This window comes from Zootoca vivipara, chromosome 10, assembly GCF_963506605.1.
Source record: "Zootoca vivipara chromosome 10, rZooViv1.1, whole genome shotgun sequence".
Classification (NCBI taxonomy): domain Eukaryota; kingdom Metazoa; phylum Chordata; class Lepidosauria; order Squamata; family Lacertidae; genus Zootoca; species Zootoca vivipara.
The window spans coordinates 32,479,899-32,503,724 of NC_083285.1; the positions used below are offsets into that span (position 1 = coordinate 32,479,899).

At 39.5% G+C, this 23,826-nt stretch overlaps 1 protein-coding gene across 1 annotated transcript in view; it reads right to left on the minus strand.

Annotated features, from left to right (window-relative positions):
• Positions 1-23,826, minus strand: part of PPFIA2 (PTPRF interacting protein alpha 2) — a 260,822-nt gene that overhangs the window by 23,690 nt on the left and 213,306 nt on the right. Inside the window, exons 14-22 of the mRNA XM_035128598.2 lie at positions 23,494-23,585; positions 22,186-22,321; positions 21,609-21,829; positions 20,313-20,550; positions 19,242-19,271; positions 17,371-17,501; positions 14,468-14,622; positions 10,079-10,172; positions 710-718 (exon numbers count right to left, since the gene is read on the minus strand). Of these exons, the coding sequence (XP_034984489.1) occupies positions 710-718; positions 10,079-10,172; positions 14,468-14,622; positions 17,371-17,501; positions 19,242-19,271; positions 20,313-20,550; positions 21,609-21,829; positions 22,186-22,321; positions 23,494-23,585 (1,106 nt within the window). The remainder of the gene's footprint in view (positions 1-709; positions 719-10,078; positions 10,173-14,467; positions 14,623-17,370; positions 17,502-19,241; positions 19,272-20,312; positions 20,551-21,608; positions 21,830-22,185; positions 22,322-23,493; positions 23,586-23,826) is intronic.

Below are 23,826 nucleotides of genomic sequence, written 5' to 3' on the forward strand. Positions count from 1 at the left end.
TATATGTGTAAAACTCTACATACTTTGCATGGAAGGGGCTATACGAGGTCTGACTAGGAGGTTTTCTCTTCTACTACCTGATTTTTTTTTTATATATAGAAAAGCAATTGTTTCAACAGTGGAAACCTACCCGTGTCGACCCAGAACCAAGCCCCATTTATTTCAGTGGGGCTAACTCCCATGTAAGTGAGTTTGGATTGCAGCCGGAATAATTTTAGCCAAACTGAGAAGAGCAATAAAAAGATATTTGCAAACTTGCAAATTAATTGAATCGGTAAGAAATGAAACCAAGAGTGGGAAAATCAATGCAAAATATTGTTGTTCTATATATGGGTCATATAGAACAATCGAATGAACAAATGAATGAGTGAAATACTAGTGAAACACTTTACCACAGAGGTAGAGCACAAGTTTGTTTGTTTTTTGGTCATTTATTTCAGCTCATCTAGAATTTCACTCAGTTCATATGAAAATATATCAATATATCCACAAGTTGAGAAAAAACAGGAGTAGACCTTGAAAAGTTCTCCCATGTTGCCCAGTTTTGAATATTTTGAAGTTTGATTTTGGTTTAACTCTCCACATAGATCTGCAAATTAAAGTGGTTATATAGAAATTAAAAAATATAATAAGAGGAGGAAATAAAAGAAGAAATCCAAATATGGTGCTGAAAATGAATATGATCAGCAACCATTGTGGTTTAACTTACCCAGATGTGCTTTTCATGAGATGAAGAGAGATGGATGGAAAAGAAAAGCACACAAATATTAATGAATATATGTCAATCCATAAAAGAAATCATATGATAGAATAAAAAATTAAAGAAGCAGCATAGAAGTATGATTTTTTTAAAAAATTCAAACCGATCTCTCTTGCTTTAGCTAAATTAAATAGATAGCCCTCTACAGAGTAAATACATTTAGATGGCACTAAAACTGTATTTCCCTGATAAAGAAATGCAAATTATTCAAGCTTAACCTTGAATTGAAGGCACTTGAATGTAGAACATACAAAATGGATTACAACGACAACAGAACTAGCCTTAGTCAACACGTAAGAAAAAAACATACATTTGCCTTCCTTACAGTTCATATTTGCAACATCACCTCCCTGAACCATGATAGCAATTTTCCTTATAATTTATCCATGTCCATTAATGATACAGTTCCTTACCTAGGAGCCATTCATACCCCCATCTAAATAGGCTTTCCCCTGAAGGATGAACAAACTGGTGCACAATCTAGGATGGGGGCACAATAATTTGGAAACTAGGGTGTCTGATCCAGGCTTCCCACAAATACAGAAGCAACTTCCTAATGGAGATTTCATGCAGCCACAATTGGGCAGCATATTTTTCTGGTCCCACTGAGAAGAGCAGGCACAGGGGAGGAGGGCCTAATTCTGCTCGGGGCTGCTATGGGAGCAAAGGCTTACATCTCTTCTCCATGGTTCTGATCCTGCTCCCCATTGTGTACCAGCTGTTTGTTTCAGGGGGAAATCACCTGGAAACACTGTGCTGTATATGAAGAAAGATTGTGACTGAGCGAACTGGTCTGTAGAGATAGATGCAATGGCTTCTTGAGCTGGGAGGTGGTCCATAATGTTTATGCTTCAACAGGGGTGGCTCATTTCCACTGGGCCTGGTGGCGCAGGAGGCAGGGAGCCAGACCAGCAGTAGGGGGAGCCAGAATGGTATTGAGAAATAATATATATGATAAGAATAATATTGGAGAAAACTGGGTATTGAAACTTGCTTAACCTAAATCATATATCCCAGTTTCCAGCGGCCCTTTAAAGTACGCTTCACGCAGAGTATACACAGTCAGAAGTTGATCTGGCTAAGAAAACACCACCAAGAGTGTAGGGAATTATCTCCCTTATATGAAACCCCTTACTAGCTGTATGCTTGTAAAAGCATACAGAAGAAAATACAAACTGTTGGGTTTCTTTAACTGAAAAACAAACCGACTCTAAAGAGACTTTAAACTAAAGATAAATGCTTTCTCCCACATTCCAAACCTCCCACAAACTCCCACAAAGCTCCCATTAAACTACCTGAGAATTAACAGTAAACTAGCTTTATAACTAAGCAACTCTCATACTAAGATTCAACTGGGAATCTCTTAAACTGAGAGTCTCTCTTACTAAGATTCAACTAGGAATCTCTTCAACTGAGAACAACTGAGAGTGTGATCTACTTAGAGATGAATCAAACTGAAAGATCTAACTAAGAGATACAGAAGGCTTTCTGGCAGAGCCTTATATACAAGAAGCAGAGCCCACGCCTGTGAGCAATTAACAGAAACACCGGCACCTGTTTCTCTTAAACAGACAGTAGTTACATTAGACCGGCTCTAAAGTAACTTGACTATTCAAAAAAATCCAACAAACGCCAGGCAGGCAGGCAGACCCATCCCATGACTGGGTGTAAGATGGCAGGCAGGTGGGAGCTGGCTGAGGGCAACCCGAGATTGGTGGGGCAGTGCCCCATTTGCCCTAATGGATCTCTTATTTATCTTCTCACAACATCTGCAAGGGACTGAAGGTTTACTATTAGCTGAGTAGCAAAGATCCTAAAACCTGACCCTTCTCACACTGCCTTTGTAAAAACAACAACTGCCTAATCTCAAAAGATTACCTTTGCCTTTGCTAAGATCACTGAATATTGTCCTTCCTCTTTTCCAGAGAGGGCAGGTATGGCGTTGCAACAACTATATATAAGGAAAAATTATTTGTGGAGGGAGGCGGAAGTTTGTGCATCAACTCAGAGATATGTTAATATATAATGATTTCTTATGGGTCCTGACACAAAAAGAAGAGGCAAACAGATTTAGTCAATAATGGGCAATTAGAAATAATTAAGAGTCAGATGATAGTTAAGTATTCTGAAGGGCTAAACAAAAGCATACAACCATAGTGGCTAAATTAATGGTTGTTGTTTTTTCTAGCAATAAGAATAGGGAAAAAAATAGGTGGTTAGCAATTAATTCAGTTTTTTGTTTTGTTTTAAATTGCACTTAATTACTAGGCTCATTAGAGGCAATACTGTGTATATGACAATGAGCAAACTTATTATTTTTTAGCTAAAGATGAGCAAGCCAAACTAATATAATTACTCAACTAAATTAAAAAGGACCTGATGATAACAAAGGATGGACCAATTTGGGAAATAGATATTTACATGAAGATGTACATGCAGGCAGGAAATGCTGCAGTTAGAATTTCCTACATCCAATAGCTTGGCATGGGGAAGCTCCTATTCCTGAGATCAATACTCTCAGCTGCCACCAATCCTAGTTCCATTTTGAGAAGGAGACCAGCCTAGGGATTGCTTTCCTCCTCTCATCGGCAATCTCTTCAGTGTGATTTGGAAGGGTCAATATCTCCTGCATTTACAGGTCGATGAATTTAGGCTAAGTAGTTGTACATGTTTATATATTGGGACAGAATTAATTCCCCACCCCATGAAACAACTAGTGTACAATTTGTAACAATACATTTGCTAAAGACTGAAGGGTTATTTTCTACTATCAAATCTAAGGCCAGGTCTGAACGTTACACCTGCTGTGTTCACAGCATAAATTTATAGCACATCCCCCCACCAAACAAAGAATCATGGTAAACTGTAGTTTACTCACCAAAAAGTAACAATTCATTGTGCCATTAACAAACTACAGTTCCCAAGATTCGGGGGACAGGACGGGCTGCATGCTTTCAATATGCTTTCAGTGTCTAATGCATATGGAAACTTTGTTAAGAACTGAGCTGTAATGTTGTGTGGTCCAGTGCAATCTTATGCAATCTGTGGATATTGTTTTTCTGTTGTCAACCATGTACCCTTTTAAAAAAACAACCTATGTCAAGCAGAGTTTGCCATGAAATGGAAAACAAAACTTTCATTGCCATGCCTGCCCTTTTTGAACATGGACATCTGCTTGGTCAAGCCAATTCTCTCCCCTTGCGTCAGAACTTTGACTGAAACCACAGAGGAAAAGAACACTGGGATTGTCTTCACAAGAATGGACACCCTACAAACCACCCTGGAGGACCAATAACTTGCACCCAAGCTGCGTCCCATGCGAACTGAATGTAACGGTTACACATATCACATGAGTAGGACAACGTGCCAATCTATCACGGAATTCCTGAGTTGGAAAGCAGGAGACAAACACCCACAGCATGATACAGACCGCAAACAAGACACGACAACTTTACATACCACGAGACGGGTGTAATCAGTCACAAAAGTTTCTGACAGCAGCAACACTATAACTGCCAACCCAATGCTTAATATTTTATCCACCTAAATAAAATTGAAAATATATAAAATGCATATTATCAGCATTAAGTAGAAACCTAAAACTGAACCAGATTGCAAAAGCACCTAAATTAAGCATGATTATGATTTATTTAATTCTGTATGTTATTCAGTAACTAATACTACCGGTACATTGTATAATATTGCCAGTTTTAAGAATGTCTCTAAAAAGAGGAGCTGCAAGACCAGAAATGAATCTAAACAAGCATATAAATAATACATCTGCCATCTCCAAGAAAGGTAATTTGAGGCATTATAATTTTTCTTTCCCCTTCCATTCCATTGCATTTAACTATAAGAAAATTTAACACAAAATGAAATGTCTGTTTAAACTTATTTAGGAAATGTATGATCTGATTTTCAACTCAAAGAAATTCCAATTGTAAAATTAACTAATGAGCTGCAAGGAGAAAAAGAGAACTTTAAGGGCTCCCCCATATATGAACTGCCTAGTTATGGACCAATTCAAAAATGCCACCAGAGAATAGGAAGAAACTAATTAAGGTGGCAGAAGCTGAGAAGTGGAAGTCACTTTTTAAAAAGGGGACTAAGAGGAAAATTAATGGGAACATTAGCGCTGGGGTGCCTCAAAAGCACTTTGCCGGACTGTGCTGAAATTGCATTTTAACAGTTTAAAGAAAGAGACCCACAAATCAAAAGTGTAGAAAAGCAGGAGAAGAATAGCTAAAAACACCAGAATACAACACGTTAGCAACAGTCCCATTTGGATTATTCAAAAATGAGAGAACAAATGGCGTCCATTTCAGATGAAATGGCTAGTGTGGAAGAAAGCTTGGTAACGGGATAGTCCTGTAAGAGCTTCAGATGCAGGACTGAACTCTTCCAGCACTTATTTTCAGTGCTTTTAAAAATTTACCTTTATACAGTAGGGAAGTTTCTACACACAGAGAGACACCCCCATCCTCCATCCAAACAAGCAAAAGGCATTAAGAGTTCCAAAGACACATTTCAGCCAGGCAAAAACACTCAGGGTGTTAAAGGTAAAGGTAAAGGACCCCTGGATGGTTCAGTCCAGTCAAAGGCAACTGTCAGGCATGGTGTTCATCTTGCTTCAGGCCAAGGGAGCTGGCATATGTCCACAGACAGCTTTCTGGATCATGTGGCCAGCATGCCTAAACCGCTTCTGGCGGAACGGAACACCATGATGGAAGTCAGAGCGCATGGAAATGCTGTTTACCTTCCCGCCATGGTGGTACCTATTTATCTACTCGCACTGGCATGCTTTCGAACTGCTAGGTTGGCAGAAGCTGGGACAGAGCAACGGGAGCTCATCCTGTCGCGGGGATTCGAACTGCCGACCTTCTGATCGGCAAGCCCAAGAGGCTCAGTGGTTTAGACCACAGCGCCACCTGCTCCCAGCTCAGGACAGTGGTGTGTGTGGCCTGGGGAAAGTTCTGAGGGCAAAACAGAGGCCTGGAGAACCAAATTCAGCTCCCCAGGCCTAAGGTTCCTCAGCACTGCTTTATGATGGGAAATCCAATGATACAGAAGACCAGAAGTCATCCACATCTTGTAATATATGGATTTCAGGACATTTTTAAATGAATGAGTGAGAAGTTCTTATAAGTAATAAAAAACGCCAAGCTTCAGAGCAGGAGCAACTGGTGGCTGCACTGGCTAAGGTGCTAATTATCAGCCTCAGCTCTACCTCACTGTGAGGATAAAACAAAGCAAGGGGGGATCCGGGTAGGCTGCTATGAAAGGCGGGGTCTAAGTGCAGTCACTGTGCTCAGTTCCTGCTTGCGGGTCTCCCACAGGCCACTTGTTGACCATTGTGAGAACAGGATGCTGGACGAGATGGGCCGTTGGTCTGATCCACGAAGCTCTTCTTAAGTTCTCCTGTAAGACCATCTTCATTGACTTGGCTGCCATTTCCACACCCACACAAAAAGCAGAGAGATTGAGCCGCCCCCCTATCAAACCAGCTTCATCCCACAAGTTGTCGATTAAGTGGGTGCTTTTGCAGAAATGTAGATCTTCATATTGCCTCCTGCACCAGTAGATTTCCCATGGGTTGGTATGTGCATCATCCTGCAGCTGGATAAAAGTGCCATACAGCCTGCCATCCCCTTCTCTGCCTCCTAAATGACCTTTTCCTAATTCAAGGTGTGGCTGAATGGCAGTACAGAGCTGTCATATCCTTTTGCAGCGGCAAGAAAGCACTTCGGGAGATACGCCAATAAGATTCTCCATCCGGGAGCATAATACGGTTGGTTTGCTTGCCTGTGTCCTTACACCCAGCTTGGAGCCATATGCTGTACCGTTTGAAAAGAAGCATTAAGAATTAGGGAGAACTCGTGCATTCAGATTGCCTTTGATACTGAACAAATGCAAACAAAGCTGTCAGTTCTCCCCCCTCAAATTATCGTACTGTGTTACTGGTGATAATAAGGTAGCACTAGTTTCAGTTGCAAAGGCATCCTTGCCAGAGGTTGAAATGCTGCGAGTGACAAATTTGGTAAGCGGCAGAAGGAATTTTTCAGTGTCAGTGTGGTAATTTTGTCAGTGACTCGAGGGAAGAGGTAGTTGCATTATATAGAGGACTCTGATAATTTGTGGGGTGGCTGATCCTTAAGAATTGCTGAGAAGAGAGAAAATCAGGCTTCTTTCAACCCTGGTCACAGCTTATACCCACTGCAGTTTAGAGTTCTTGAAAGGCTTGGCCAATTGCAACCCAAAGTAACATTCAATTTAAATGCTCCAAATTTGGATGATTATTGGAGATGCTTCTCGATATATATATAGAGTATAGCATTTGTATATGATAATTAAAATCCCTTCAAATTACATCGTTATACAAATTACATCATCATCCAAATGAAACTAGCAGTTTGTAGGACTTTAACAGTAAATCTTAACATTGTAAAATCATAATTAAGCTTTCACCTTGCATTTGTAAAACCTATTTTACCAACATGCGCAGCTAATGGTAGTAATTGAAGATGTGACTTAGATGGGTACAGTTTCAATGTGAGCAATATATATATTCCACATTTTAAATTATTTGCCTTTGATTGCATTTTTGACAAATTAAGCCCATGTAGACCTCAGTGAGTTAGCATGTGAAAACTACTATAGATGTATTAGATTTATGGTAGATTCATGGTGAACATGGTAAACATGTTCACATTTCAATAGCTGCTAGACATAAATTTGTCCAAGACACTGCATGTCATTTGCATTTTTAGTGAGCACACAAAAATATGTATTAAGTTACAAGCCTTCTGTTGAAGCAACAAGGTTTGATACCATTACTTTGAGGAGGTACCACATCCTACAGCTCTACTGTAATAAAACCCATCTTTCAAACAATTAGGGTAGTTTGAAAGTCTGGCCCATCATGTAACTGTGGTACATGGAGGCCTTAAATTTACTGGTACCCTGTGAGGATTCCTGTCTTAGCAGAATGATCTCCAGTGTAATATCTAGCAGAAACCCAGTTGCCTTGATATCTAAACAACCAGGCTGCTGTGCAGACAACAATTTGGCTGGGACATGTTTAAGATGATGCCTCTTGGCCCTATTTGCAACCTTTATGAATTAAGTCAATCTATTGTCCAGAGATTATGTGTCTACAAACTGCATGAACCTAGAATCTTTCCATGTGATCTGTACCCTGAAAAAATACCAAGAGTAGCTCCTGCATACGAGCCTGTGCACAAACAACTGGTGTGGGTCTGGGCGATTGTATTGAAGATTAGTGAACCCTTCTCGCTTTTTCACCATCTCTGGCCCAGAATTGTCATTTGAACAGGGCTAAGATCTATTACACAGATAAGTAGCAGGGAAAGATTCCATGGGCAAGTCTCAAACACAATGTCTGCAAAATTCAGAGCCCCAGGAACTTCTTGTGTGGCAGACATTTTTGGCAGCAGACTGTATTCAGTTGACAATCCAAATCAAGACATGAGAAGTCAATGGGCCAGATACTATTCAACCGAGATTTCTTTAAAAGCTGCTTGAATGATTTTGTAAAGCAAACAGATAGGATAAAAGTGTTTCAAAATGAACACGCAAATAAAGACACCAATGTGAAAATGCTGATCTCTAAAACATATATCCTATCACTAAAATTTGCAAATTTATGGTAGGATAGGAAAACATTTACTGTAACTTAAAGAAAGCAAAACACCCCACAGGCAATGTGAAATTACAGACTTAATAGGGGAAGGCGGGAAACATTTAAAGTTGCAAAGCAAATTGGCGGTAAGACCAATAAAAATGAATTCCTTGCCTCTCTGACTTGCATTTAACTGCATAATCCTTGCTTGCTCCCTTTCATTCATTCATCACCATTGTAGAATGGTCTCAACGCCTTAGAAAAAGAGGCACCTGTGGCTTTTGCTGCTTCAAAGGCAGATTTTTAAAATACAGTCACTAAAGGTCTTGTTCCTGTGATGTTATTAGTGCAATCCTATCCATGCCTACTCATATGTAACCTCACTGAATTCCATGGGGCTTTCTTCTAGGCAACTGGGGTAAGGATTTCAAGTGCTAGTCATTACAAATATTTAGGAATGGGAAGCCAGAAATAAAATTTAAAAATATTACAGAAGTTATAACCAGAAGTTATTCCTGAGATCCTCAGTAAAGATTTTATACCGTTCATAGTCAGAAACCTCTTATCTGATATTTTCTTCTAAATCTAAATCTAATGGCTATCTTGGCAGCATGATACAAATCCCAGTCTGGTTCTCTGCTTCTTCTGTACAGCCAAAGCTCATATAAGAAATCAGGTAAGGATTCTAGTAAATAGCATGGAAAAGATAAAACTCTGGCAGAACAATTATGTTGGTTGCAGCTTTGGATTGCTGAATCAGGATCAGGTTGAACAATGAACAGTGAATGGTGAAAATACATTTTCTTGCAGTCATACATGGCATAGAAAACATGGTTAATATGCATACTACAAACAAAGAGTCAAATGCTGGAACACACCTATGGAGAAGCTGACAATATTAAGCTGACAATATTTGAGGAAAGGATCAGCAGAAGTAAGTTGAGTGAGAAAATTTTAAGGAAATTTCTGAAGGCATACCAACAGAAGCAAAAGCAAAACTTCAAAACACTGCTTCAAAACACTGCATAGTCTTATTCCCCCTATAAGATTCCCCACTCTTTGTTTTATATATATTAAAAAATCTGTTTCCAAATGGAGCATAGCAGGTATTGAGAAGCAGTAGTAATTACAGTTTATCAAAGCCTATGTGTCCTGAATCATAGCAGCTGCTGAATTTAACTTCCAAGTAAATGCAGTGGGTGAAAGCATATAATTATCCTATAATTCATATACACAAAACTCTAGGTTGCCCCCCTTCTAAAGAGAAAATAGAGTCAAAGGAGAACATTTGCATTTTATAATAAGCGGCTCATAAATACAAACAGCCTTCCCTCTTGACTTTCTTTACTGAAATCCACATAGAGGAATGAACACAATCCTTTAGGGGTGTGTGTGTGTGTGTGTGTGTGTGTGTGTGTGTGTGTGTGTGTGTGTGTGTATCTCAGCTGCTTTAAGTGCCAATAAAACTTGTTTTATTTTTTGCAAGCTATCACACTGTTTTGATAAATTACATGTTTGTAAATTGTCCTAAGTGTTGCTAATCAAATATATTTAAATAGAAAACAAATACCTACTGGATATTCCAAGCAGGTGCAATCCATGCTGAGCATAAGGAAAGGATCAAGGAAATGCACTACAGATGGATGACAGGATAAAAGGAGCATGAATAAGCAACCTACTTTTTCTTTAGTCTTCGGTCTTTCTCTGCCTGAGTTCCCAGTTTGCCTAATCCCAGAGATTCCTGTGCTGCGGCTTCTGTTTCCATGTAACCTCCTGTGTCAAAACAGCAAACAGATTTTCTCCATTGACCTTCTTTTCAAGTGGCTCTATTAGTTTAGCATTTTGTCTGTGAAATTGTAAAGTCTGTTTGGGGTGGAAAACAAAGCAAGATACCTAAATCCAGAAGCTACTTCCTCACTATCCGCTGGGACATATAAGAACTAGCAACAAGGAAATCATTTGTAGAATGGTCTCAACGCCTTAGAAAAAGAAGCAGCAAAAGCCACAGGTGCCTCAACAGCAGATTATTAAAATACAGTCACTAAAGGTCTTGTTCAGGGTTTCCTGTGAGGTATGGGAAATGTTTTCTGACTGCAGGACTGTTCAATATGGAGGCAAGTCATATTATGTACTGATGACTGCATAGCACTACAGGATAAAAACAGAGTCCTCTATGTGTAGGAAACTGTAGTTTCCTAATGCTTTGGAGAAAGTATGAAATTAGCTGGGTTTTTCCCCCTAGAGCTGCCTCTTAACAGAATGAAAAGAGAAAAGGGGTTGTAGCCAGAAGTTATGGGAGTGGAATATCATGTAGGGAAAAGGGCTTTTCTGCACTCCTTTTTCCTAATACAGCCTCCTGGGCCTCTTAAAAGTGTCTTCTAGGGGCACTACACCCTACCAAAACCTTTCTTGAGGACTCATCCGCTGCCAAAAGGCTCCATTTTTTACTTAATGCATTTATTAGATGCCCAATAGCTATTGCTCTCTCTTGGTGCCGTACAAAAAGGGGAAAGAATATGTACAGAAAACAAAGTCACAAAAGTCAACAGCAACAGCAACAACATAAACAGCTTGGGAAAGAACTATAAAATGGAGTTAAAACCACACCAAGCAGCAAAATACAACCTTAAAATACCAACAAATATTGGTTGGTTGGGGTGCGGTAGTGAGGAACTGGTGCTAGGAAAGTTCCTTTGCATGAGTGGCCTTCCAACCTCCTTACTTACGAATACAACCAATACTTTTAAAGGTGGTTGAAAATGGGTTGGTTTTTTAAAAGAGAGAGATCGGTTCCCATTAAGCCTTTCTTCTGCTCGCTGTTGCCTCTAGTCATGCAGGTTTTGTAGGTTTTTGAAACAAGACAAAAGCGCTTGCTTACTGGAGGCAGGAGTAAGATGATTATACACATCCCTCTTTCAGACATCTTCGAGTCTGGAGACACACACAAACACACAGAGCATGCCACCAGCAATATAGACTGTTTGCACAGACAGATGAAAGATGTACATGCAGGATCACTGCCTAAGATATAGTATATCAGAGTCAGTAAATCTCTTGTTCAGCTGTACCAAGCACAATTAGGACATGCATTCTGTTACGGTTGATATTTAAGCAACTGTGAGCTTGAAACATTGGCATGAGCTATAGTATACCATTGTGCTATTTTAAATTAAAAGCAATACCACAAGGTAACTGGGTGGTTACACAAGTCGTATTCTTAAACATTTTCACATGTTTTCTCCATCTCCAATTAGATGGGGGTGGGGGGACCCTGTTCTTGCCAACCAATGTGATACATTATTTGAATTTAAGAAAAGACATCACAGATCCAACAATAGAGAACACAAACAAAAGTTGATGTTTCAAAAGCATGCTGGAAGACTGCGGAAAGAGAGAGTCAATGAGACAACAAAAGGACAGTAAGTTCAAAGGACAAAGAAGGGAAAAGAGAGAGAGAGAGAGAGAGAGAGAGAGAGAGAGAGAGAGAGAGAGAGAGAGAGAGAGAGAGAGAGACTTCCCTACTCTCAATCTTAAATATGTATCATTGAGTCAGTTTTTTTTGGTCGAAGAATTAGAAAAACAACAACACTAGACTAGATCTCTTTAACACATTAGGTGACTTGATCCTAGCTAATCACCAGAAGTGGAAAGCTATGGAAACTAAGACTACAGAAAGGACCAGCATGGTATTCTGAAAGAAAATGTTTGATAATGATCATGGACCAGAGAAGATGCAGCACGGTTGAAGCAACTTTTCTCATTCAAAAAGAAAGGAAAAAAGATGTCCTATTGTGACACAGGACAAAAAGAAACCAAATGACGTTATTTCCAACGTTATAATTGCTGCCATATACAAGAGCACAAATCCCTATCAGAAGGCATTAGACTAGAGGTTGATCTAGACCAGCAAGTACTGTAGATGCCTCCAGGAAGAAGGACTTGAAGGCAATGGTGCTTTCCCATTGTTTTTCTTCGGCAACCAGTATTCAATGGTATATCAACAATGAATATGGAGGTTCTAGATAGATAGCGTTCGCCTTCTTATGAGGTACTTCATGTTTGAGTACAGATAGCACAAAATACAGGTTATACAAGTTATGAAGGATCATTGTGAGCATCAGTTGTGGGCTTTCCATTCCAAAATCATGCAAATGGAAAGCCTATCTTTTTCCTGCCATTGCTCTCACACTTTTTTCTAAGGGGAGCAGATATTCTGCAGAATATATTTTATTAATAATTGTTGCATATTTTACTTTTGAACGTACTACTGCTTTGGTTGAACTAAGGTGCACAATGAAAATCCTTGTTTGTTACAAACATTTGGCAATGATTTACTTCAAGTACTTCTTCAGAACTATGAATGGATTTTCATCCAATTACACAGTTATGATGATATGGTGTGTTACTGTCAGGGGGAGGGGGTAGCACATTGGGCAACTGATACTGCCCCCCAGGACAGCTTTTACAGGTTGACATCTCTATTCTGTCCTAAAGAGTGTAATAGATATGAATGCATTTATTATATCTTGATCCCTGGGGCCTTCAACTTACTAAAGAAGAAGAAGAAGATAATCAGACGTAATAGTGTTTAGTATGCCAATAGTATTTAGTATGCCAATATCAATAAAATGGGTCTTGATTAATTTAACTGAGAATGAATAAGCCATGGTACAAGATATTAAGCTTCTAGTCTGTGCAGATGGGAACATCTAGCTTGTGTCAAAGGGCTCATCATTAAATTGATTGTGAAATATATTGAATGCGCTATAGTAAAAAAAACCAAATCACCTCATTTCTCCCCATGCCAGATGAAAGGACAGTCTAAACTAGAATGTTACTAATGATCAGAAAAGTGACCATTCTGCACCCAGCTAATTATCAACCTTATTTTTTTGTTTATATATACTGTACTATATTTCAGAATGTACAATATTTTACAACCAAAGTTTAAAACATGGGGTTTAGGCAGGCTGTTTTCACTATTTGCGTGCCCTGGTAAACTGGGGCTGCTCACTAAAAATCCTAAATATTTAGGTTAAATATTGGTTTCCTTGCTCCTTCTTGTCAAAAGGGCTGTGGAAACTGAGATGTGGAAGTTTCCAGTTTTATTTGAATGAAATGATTCAGTATAAAACTTACCTAAAGTATTGCCCCTGAATAACGTAAATGGACAATGATATGAAGTTATTAAATATTAACTGTAAGATACTGTGGAAATTCTTCATATTCTAACAGGATCCATAATCACCAATATATTTTGGCCATCTGTTTCAAATGACAGTTACCTAAATCTTTGTTTTGCTTTTACAAATGGCAACTTAGCAAAGCCACTAAAAGTTGTAGTTTTATTAAAATGAATAGGATTACAACTATTAGTCACCTTACCAATTCAGCAGCAGCTGGATTGGGGCTAGATGTTCCTTCGCCCCCTTCTGCTGTTGTGATTGGCAGCAGTTAGCATAGCTCTCCCAGTCTGTGGACACTTTTGTGAGTGACTCATTCGATCGGAGTATAAGATCAAAACAGATAGGAGCCTTATGCTACGAAGACTGGAAAACAGTCCAGGAGGGGATTCATGGCAAGCAAATGAAGGCTAAAAGCTAACTACATTCATAATAGGAGCAAAAGCATGGGAACCAATGATATTTTTGAGTTTCTTGCTAGCCACGTCTTCTGTCAGGTGGGATGCTAAACAAAACTGAAAAAGGACGGTGATGGTTGTTCTGGAAAGGAGCCTTTTAGCTAAGTCAACAGATTCATATGTTTGCTATCAAGGTTTTTTAAATTGTATAAGTGTTAACAAAGTTACACGTTAGTAATTCCATAAAGGCAGCAGAATTAAGTAAAGGAATATCATCCTGTTCACCTTGCTCATTTAGAAAAACACAGCGAACGATGTGACAGTCAATACTAGTTATGATATAACAGAATTATGTGGAAAAGATCCCACCAGTTTAGAAGAGAAATGAATGTTTGGAAAAGCAAAACAAAACTGAAAAAGAAGCCAAAACCATTAAAAAAAAATACTGAAAAACAGCGACCCGAGCCTGGTACAACTAATTCCTTACTGAGCTGTCCAAGTCGAGCCTTCTCTTTTTTACCGAACAAACGTCCTATTGAAGACTTGATTCCTTTCTTCTTGGGAGCTTTGTGTAGGGAATCCTGGCTGCTACTGACACTGCCAAAACCAATGCTTTCTGGCTCCAAGGATGCAGGCAAGCTACTATAAAATACACACAAAAGATAGATAATACATTATTGCCCTTATGAGGTCCTGTGCCCATCCCCAACTAAGCAGCTGTGCAAACAAATTATCTGGAATCTAAGAGTGTCTTCATAATTGGAAACATTAATCAGGTTCTGATGGCTTCTTTCCTGCATCACAATATTATTTAGAACAGCACAATGGCTAATTTTCATGTCTCACTAATGCTGATCAAGATGATTCAATCTAACAAAGTGACAGAAAGGAAGTATAATTCATCAAAGTCCTATTAATATAATTTTTGGCTGGAAAGTTCAGAGCAATATGTGTTGAGAAGAACCAAACAAATCTGAGTTGTAACAACATTGTTTTCAACCAAAAACGGGATTTTTAAAAAATCTTACCTGAGAAATTTCTATTCTGAGCAGGGGCAGGGTGAAAACCTAGTGAAAGGTATTTTCCTCCTACTAGGCATGGATGCAGAGCAACATTTCTGAGCATATCCAGAGAGGGATTTCTATAAGTTCCAAAAAGCAACCAACAGCCATGGCAGTGACTGGAGGAGGTGGTGGTGATAGGCTTCTGGAAAAGGCTCCCTGCTCTATAGCTGGGCTTGTATCTGCTGCAGGTAGGAGATCTAATCTCTCATCAGGTGTTGTGATGTCATGCATTGTGATCATGCAAAGGGGTAGGGCTATAGGAAGGGGCATGTTATCCCTGCCATTTTCGTACATGGCATCAGAGCACATGAAGAGTGCTCCCATGTATGAACTCTGGCTTGTAAGAGAGCTCTTGACAGTGGGAAGGTGAGCTAAGACTTGTCTTTTGACTTTTGCTCATTTGCTGCTGAATAGAGGTATAGCTAGTGATACAGAAAGTCTGGAATAGCATAAATGTAAATCGGATTTCAAAGTTTTGAGCCATTAATCCTGCCATTGCATTGCATTTCGATTCAGAAGCAGAGATATTGCTTGATCCTAGGGTCTTGGGAAACTAGGTCTTGGGGAAATGATGATTCTAGGATCTCTGCCTAGATGTAGACAGCAAAACTGTTCCTGCTTCCAATTCGAGAGATAATTTCTCCGCAAATGATCCGTCTTCCTGCTCCACACCATAAGAACAAAGACACAATTCTTACAAGGGCATTTTAGCTCATAATAATAAAAGGCTTTAGAAGTGTACTCAACATACTCTGGGAACCCTTCAAATTCCTATGTGGAGGGCACTTTCCACACAAAAAAAGAGAGATTGCAAATTATGTAATATGATCAAGCTCAGATTCCTAGCATAAAACAAACAGATACAAGTGATATAACCAGAGGCAGATCAGCAGTGGCATCAGCATGCAGACTAGGAATGGGGTGAAGTGCTAGGCTGGGAGCTCCGGGTTGTTGTTGGTGGTCTCACAGCTGTGCCTGCACCTGCAGGATGCTGATATCACCAACCCAGAGTTCCCTTGACCTCACTGCCTCCATCCCCTACTTCATCTGTGTCCCAGTGTAGTGCCATGGCCACCTGGAGGGCACTGCTGGACTTGAAGTGACTCTTATTCCATGGGATGCAATATTACCAAGGCTTTGCAAATGCCCGCTCTGCATATTCTGAACAATGTTAGAGGAAAACTACATCTAGGTGGAAGAGCTCAATGGGGGGAAAAGTTAGTTGTCCCGATTGAAATTGTCAAGAATTTTGCAATATGGGGTTCAAAAGGTTAGTAGTGGTGTTGTCAAAAATTGCAGTCCTTCACTGGTCTCCTTGCACAGGTCAGCCAAGATTCAAGTTACTGGTTGTATTAGTTGCATTTCTGCACACAAATATCAAACCCCATCACTGAATCCGATATGGATTTTTTCATTTTAATCATTGTTGTGAGTGGTGCCTTCTCCTTTGTTCACTTATAGAGAGCCAACAGCAAGGTAGTAAGAGCAACCACAAAAATATACCATTTTGCTCCAGCTCAATTCCTTAAAGCATGAGAGGGTAGACTTGAGGCTTGTGTGGTTTGTCTTGATTTTCACTAGAACCCTGAGATCTACAACTGGAGGCTGGAGCCGAACAACATACCCTTAGAATTATAGCATTCTGAACCCAGGAACTTATTTTGAGGAGCTTAATGTCCCTCCACACCAAAATCCACTTTTGGTTACCCACCGCTTTCTTTATTTCAGCAAAGTAATACAGGGCAGGGGTGATCTTGTATCTGCCATCTTTAAGCAACTGGATGTCAGAATCCTTGCTCATCTACCACAAATTACCAAAAAAATCTACCAGTATCTGACTTCCACTAACGTTTGATCTAAAGGGGCTACAAAATGGGAGACCAGTCATCCAAATCAGACTGGAATTCAAGGAGCCAAGTTGTAAGAGTTAATTCCCACATTAGTGATGATGTACAAATTTTTAATTAAGAAACAATTACTCTTGGAGAGCTACATTTGCACCACATAAGAGGCCTGGGTGAGCTAGGAACTAAAACGATCAATGCAAGCAGGGTGTTCTATAAAAACCACTCTTTCACAAAGAAACATGTCCAGTTTCTCCTTCAGATAAGCTACTTCTCATGGATCCTGACATGAAGTGGTGAAAAAAAGAAAAGCCATTGCAGGGTGGAAACCGCCCCCCCCCAGCAGTCTGCATTTCCAGATAAATAGAATACATTGGAAGTTATCTGGAAGTTAACCTGGAAGTCATATGAATGGGGGCATTATAAAAAGAACACAGCACATTAAAGTTGTGAATTACGGTCTGAAGCAATGAGCTTCTTACCTTCTGGCATCATTGTGGTATGAAGAAGGTAGAGTATGAGTCATTCTAATGGCTCTAGGTGTTGAAGGAGGGGAGGTTTCACATTTTATTGTGGCTTTGTCTTCATGCCCATCTTCTTCGACGACTGCGATCTACAAACAAACCATGTCCATAAAGGGCAGCTTAGAAACCAACTTTCTAAGTTATTTGCAAGAAATAATTTAAATTGTGCAGCAGGCAAACTGTTTGGAATTCATCCTACTTTCCAAGCAAGCATAAGGGCTTACATATAAACCATGTTCCATTCGTGGGACGCAAAAGTAACAGAACAAAAATGCCAAGGAGATAATCAGATATGATCATGGCCCTGCAGAGAGCCATTCAAGTCCCATTTTCCAATCTCTGAGGCCCAAACTGAATGGGACAATAAGCACACAACTGGCCATGAAACATATCAAGCACAGATCAGTGCTGGTGCTGTGGTGGCCCGCCAGGCAACATGGTGTCAAATGGGGTCAACAGCTTGTGGAATTATGTACCAACTCTTTGTAATCTACTGTAGGCACCCCTGGGGGCTAAATGCTTAGGTTTCCATATTGGATGGAAAGTTTCCACCCTCAAATATACAATGGATGGAAGACATGACACAACTGAGGACTTTCAAGAAAGTCCTCTTTATTCAGAAAAGGAGTGGAAGATTCTTGACTATATGGACACCCTACGCAGGGTCGCATAAACAAAGGATGCTGAGCAAGTTTGGACTGTTAACAGATAATTCCACACCCCATCCTCTTGATATAGATACATAATTATTGTGGGCTTTTTTTGGTTAATTTATTTTCTTTTCACTATTAATGTTTATTGCATCTCTGTGTTGCTTTTTTGCTTGTGATTTGCCTTTTTATATTTTTGTATATAAAATAATCAAAAACATAATAAAAAACTATAAATAAACCACACACATAATTGGCCCTTCCATGCTTGTTTTCTAAACAGCAATTGCAGAGGCAGGGCAATCTGTATCTGGACCATAGTGATGGTCAAGTTAAATGCCCTCAACTACCTCCATGGCCCTGTTCAAGATTCTACCCTCCCAATTGTGTTTTAAGAAAAAGCAAGAGTGGATGGGGCCAGTAATTAATTAGCTTACTGTCATGTTTGGACTTCAGGCATCATTTAATTAACTTTATATGGACCCAGCACAGAACAGGCTGATAGGACTGTGCTGCTTACACATGCTGTGTCTTCTCACACTCCATGTTTGCAAAGCCTGGCTAATTTATGTGAACATACAATGGATATTCTAGCTCACAATACACTTCAGTATTCAAAGTTTATGGCTGCAAAGTAGCTTCAGGGAGGAAACCAACTGCCACTAAAGAAGTGTATAGAATTGAGACCAGCAAAAGACAGGCCTCTGTGTAATTTGATGCATGCCATCATTGTTTCATTAATCCCACATACATAGCCAAAGTTACGACTGGATACATATTAAAGCAAGATCAAAAATATGTATCAGTACAGAATTACCAGGGTTCTGCTTAATAAGCCTGAGGTAATGAAACTTCTGGTAGTTTCATATATGCTTGTGTCATGTATTGCTATAACATTCAGGGTGGTTTACTATTTGAATAATAATGAGAAGTTTTCTGCAGCTGTATAAACTAATATGCAAAGTTATGATTCACAATGAGTTACACATCAAATTTCAAAGATGACACATCATCTTTGTGAGTTTTGAGAGCTGAGGCCTGGTTTTAGATGTTCTGAAGTTCCAATTACAAATGCAGAAATTCATTTTGCAAAATTACTTTTAAAAACCTGTGGAAAAATTCTGGTATTAAACTGAGTTTTAAGTGCAAATGCTAAAAAAGAGAGAAAAGGATGCATACCTTTCTCCGGTGCTTCCTGAGATCACTCGGCTGGAGTTGAGGACAAAGGAAAGAACAAAGGGGAATGATCAAAACCGTTTAGGTAAAATAAAATATAGTGATATCCTATCCATTTCCATTTTTCAACATCAAACAGGAAAATCAATGTTTTGGAATCTGCTAAACTTCAAATAAACTACTATGGCTTGAATCTAGAGTTGTCTTGTGCGAGGTGAAAAACACTCCCACTTATGCAAAGCAGCCCCGTGAAATCTCTCTCTCTCCCCCCCCCCCCCGTTTCCCCATATTGCTGCAGCTCCACTAGCCTCATCCAACATTGTTCAAGGTGGTATGCCTTAGAAGGCTTTTAGGAGATTATGGGCTCTGTAGTAGATGGGGGAAGGACTCAGGAAAGCCCCCCTGTATGATGAGAATTCTGCTTAGTTTTCTCTGGAACCAACTCTACAAACATATTTGAATCTTTTAATTTGCAGATAGCTCTTATGCTGCTATTTTAACTGCACAGCAGGACAAGCAGGGCTGCCTTAAGTCACATTTGTTGCCATGCAGCAAATTAAGTTCTGTCCCCATGTAGTACCACCTATAGGTCCCCCTGCCCTATAGTCTCTTTACAGCACAGCCACCAAGGCCTAGCACCAGATTTTGCCTCCTTTTGCAAACAGACATGATATATCTGAGAAGTACTTTTATTAGGAAAAGCACTTAAGGATTCTCACACGAATACGATCATAAATTTGTTAAGTCTTTGAAGGGCCGCAAAACTTTTCATTGTTTGATATCCTAAAAAGCTTTCTGGAGCACTGAGTCCTTATCCCTGCAACCTACAAATTCGTTTCATTACTATTTTTTATTGTTTACTGTATCTTGTGTTACACTGGCAATGGCCCTATATGAAGTCTTATTGCATTTTGTTTTAATGGTCAGCAAGATCTTACCACAGACAAAAACATAATAATAGGCAAATAAATAAATGAGCAGGAAAAGAAACAAGTATAGAAAAAAAACTTATTTGGAGAAGTAATAAAATAAATGAAACGATCAGCACAAAACTGTATTTGTACATTTTCTTACCAGTGTCATGATGCCCATACGATCCATCTCCCTGGCTGGGCTGCGGGGAGTGAGTTTCGGAGTAGAATGCCCACTTGGAGGAGAAGAGCTTGCAAGGGAGGAAGCTGTAATGGAGCCAGTAATAGATGTGCCAGGGTGTACCCTGGCTAGGTTTAAGCCTTCCAGGCTTACACTGGCTACTCTATTTTCTATTTCTTCTGCACGCAATTCTGTTGATTCCTTTTCCTCCTGGATTAACCTATAAACATGAATTGGGAGGCAGCAGAATTAAAACAGCTAATGTCATGTGAGTTATATTCCAATACAGTGGTACCTCTGGTTACAAATTTAATTTGTTCCGGAGGTCTGTTCTTAAGCTGAACCCGTTCTTATCCTAAGGCGCTCTTTTACTAATGGAGCCTCCTGCTGCACATGCAAATCTGGCGAGCGATTTCCGTTTGCATCCTGGGGCAAAGTTCGCAACCAGGAGCAGCTATTTCCGGGTTAGCGGAGCTCGTAATCTGAAGTGTTCGTAACCAGAAGCGTTCGTAAACAGAGGTACCACTGTAGAGTGAATTGCTTCCTTGCCCTGATCCCTGGCAACAGTTTAATAAGGTGCTTTTCACAAATGACATAGGCTTCACCAGTACATCATGTTGGAGACCCATCAGTGAGCTTTAAATAAGAAGATAATAGTAATAATAACAATTTTATTATTTATACCCCCACCCATCTGGCTGGGTTTCCCCAGCCACTCTGGGTGGCTTCCAGCAAAATATAAACAATAATAATAAAATGTCAAACATTATAAACGATGTACATTGTAGTCAAAGAATCTATTCCAATCGATTTAGCAATGTTGTAGAGTCAGTTGCTTAAATGGCTTCAAAGGTTCACCACAGCTGAAACATTCCACCTTAAAGGTGGAAAACCTACACAACAAACAGTTGAAATGTTAATAGGCCAAAAGGTATTGTGTAGTTGTCTCTTATGGCTGTATATTACATAAACATAGCTGAACTAAAGGGTCTACTTTTGGGGAGACATTAAATGCTTACTGGTTTTGTTGACAATAAAGCGGTATACAAATTCTCTTAAACAAATATACGCATTTGCCTTTTCTTTTGAAAAATACATAATACGTGTTTCAGGATTGCACTGCTGATATGAATAAAATTCCACTTAAGTTGGCTGTTCTGCTTCCCTCAGAGACCAGCCAGATGCATGTGAATAAACCCATTTTATTTATTGCAAGCATTTGCACAATTTGTTGCCTGGGATGAGAAAGCTCTCTGCTTTTTGGTGATGTACAAGTACCTGATTTCTTTGTTGATTGCATCCAGTTGTTCCTGAAGCATCATAGCAAGGGTTTGGGCATCAGAATGTCCACTTGGCGACAGAAGATCCATAGAGCTAAATATTGTATCTCTGTCGTCATCATCAATGTCAGACATTTCAGTGTCACTCTCAAAATGATGGCTGCTCAGAACACCCATCGGTTGACTTCTGCTCCATTCATGATCTCCAAGGGATTTCACCTAATTGGAAAGAAATGCATACCGATCAGCCTCATTCCAAATGTTAATTTTGAGAGAAATTAAAAACAGAAAGCCTAGCACGTTGAAACACTGTTGGCATTGATTAACACCCTTTTAGTTTTCTCAGGCCACTTGTACAAGAGTCACTTTCCAGAAAGAGGAATGGCCTTGAGGCAGGGCTTTGGCTGGACTACAGTTCCTCCTTACAAAGCCAACATTCCTCCGCAGCAGTGAATGTTGTGCCTCTGTCACTGACCATCCAGACTCCTTGGACCACTATGGCTAAAGCCTATCCATTTCCATTACTATAATAGGAGCACTGCTTTTAATAAACAAAGAACAACAACAAGAAAAACCTTTGGTTCCTCTCTCCGGATTCCCATTCGGCCTCTTCTTGGTCTTCTTATCACCTTAGTAGACCTATAATCTGGTTGGCTATCAACTAGGGAGCTCACAGAGTACCTCAGTTCTGCTGATGAATCAAGATGCGGTCTGAAAAACAGTTGTGGCACATGAATTAGCAGATGCAAATAAATAAGCCAAACTGTAAAAAAAATCAATAGATTAAAAAAATCAATAATTTATCAACTATTTTACAATGTGCAGAGACGTTCATCCTATGGAATCTCATTCTATACGTAAAGAAAACAATTTTGGGTGATTTCCTGAAATGCTACGAGAGTGATAACACTCTGTGGTGTATCTGTTAACGACTGCAATTGGTCTTACAGGAAAAAGCAACAGGTGAGATGGCTAAAAATAGCTTTATCATGTACAGTATAATGGGATAAGTATCCACATGATAAAGTTGTTTTTTGGCCATCTCACACCTTGCTTTTTCCTGTAAGAACAACTGCAGTCGTTAACAGTTGTCAACAGGTTTACCACACCTATCAGCCAATCACCCATTCCCACCACCCTGCTGAGTAATACCCCTCCCCACCCTCTCACTATACATAAGGGTCTGGTGACTTGTTTCAGTGTATCTGAAGAAGTGTGCATGCACATGAAAGCTCACATGGCTACCGACTTGTAACTAGGGGGGGGGGGAGAGAAATCACTTTGCAGCCCCTTAACCCAGAAAATTGTGGAAGGGACAAAATTGAGGGTGGTACACTGGCATACAGTTCTTACTTGCTCTTTTCATGGGGATGTTATGGGGAAACAGAAGCACACGTGTGAAAGGATGAATGGGGGAGCATCAATCTTGTCCAGTGAGATTCACTGTGCGTCACACCTTGACCACTGGTGTGAATGAACATTAGCACTAAATGCTACAGGTTCCCTAATGCAACAGGTACTGCAATGTGAAAGGAACATTAGAAAATGGAACAGATGTGCTAGCATTATAATCAGGAGAACTAATGCAATACTCATCACATCTGAATTTAAACATAGACTTATTTGTCCATTCCTCTTCCTCCCATCACTTTCTCAAAACCCACGTAAAACAACCTATAAATGCCTAAAGCAGATTTCCCATTCACAGCTATGAAAGGAAGCACTTCACCCAGTGCCTTAGAAAATGATGGTGATTAAAATGGTAACATTTTCAAAGGCTGCTTGCAACACATAGTGGATGGTGAACTGCAAACAGTATTTTCAAGATAGTATGATTTAAAAAATATTAAAAGTAAGAAAATATTATGGTTTTCTTAGGCTACCTTGACAACGTGGGATCAATTAAAGAACCTGCTCTTATTTTCAACTGGTCAAATTCAACTCGCAGCTTGTCTATTTCATCTGCCAATCTTTCCTGAAAATAATAATAATGATAACAATAATAATAATAAGTCAACAATGTTTTTTATCAAAACTTATATTTATCAAAATTAATATTGATGAACAACATTAAGCTTCTCGGCAACAAAGTACCAACTTATATTGTATCAGCCTAGCAAGGGGTTGTACAGAAATTATTATTTTCATTAAAACTAATATTTGTTAAATAAGTAATTTGTTAGACTCATTACTTATTGACTAGCATTACTTATTAA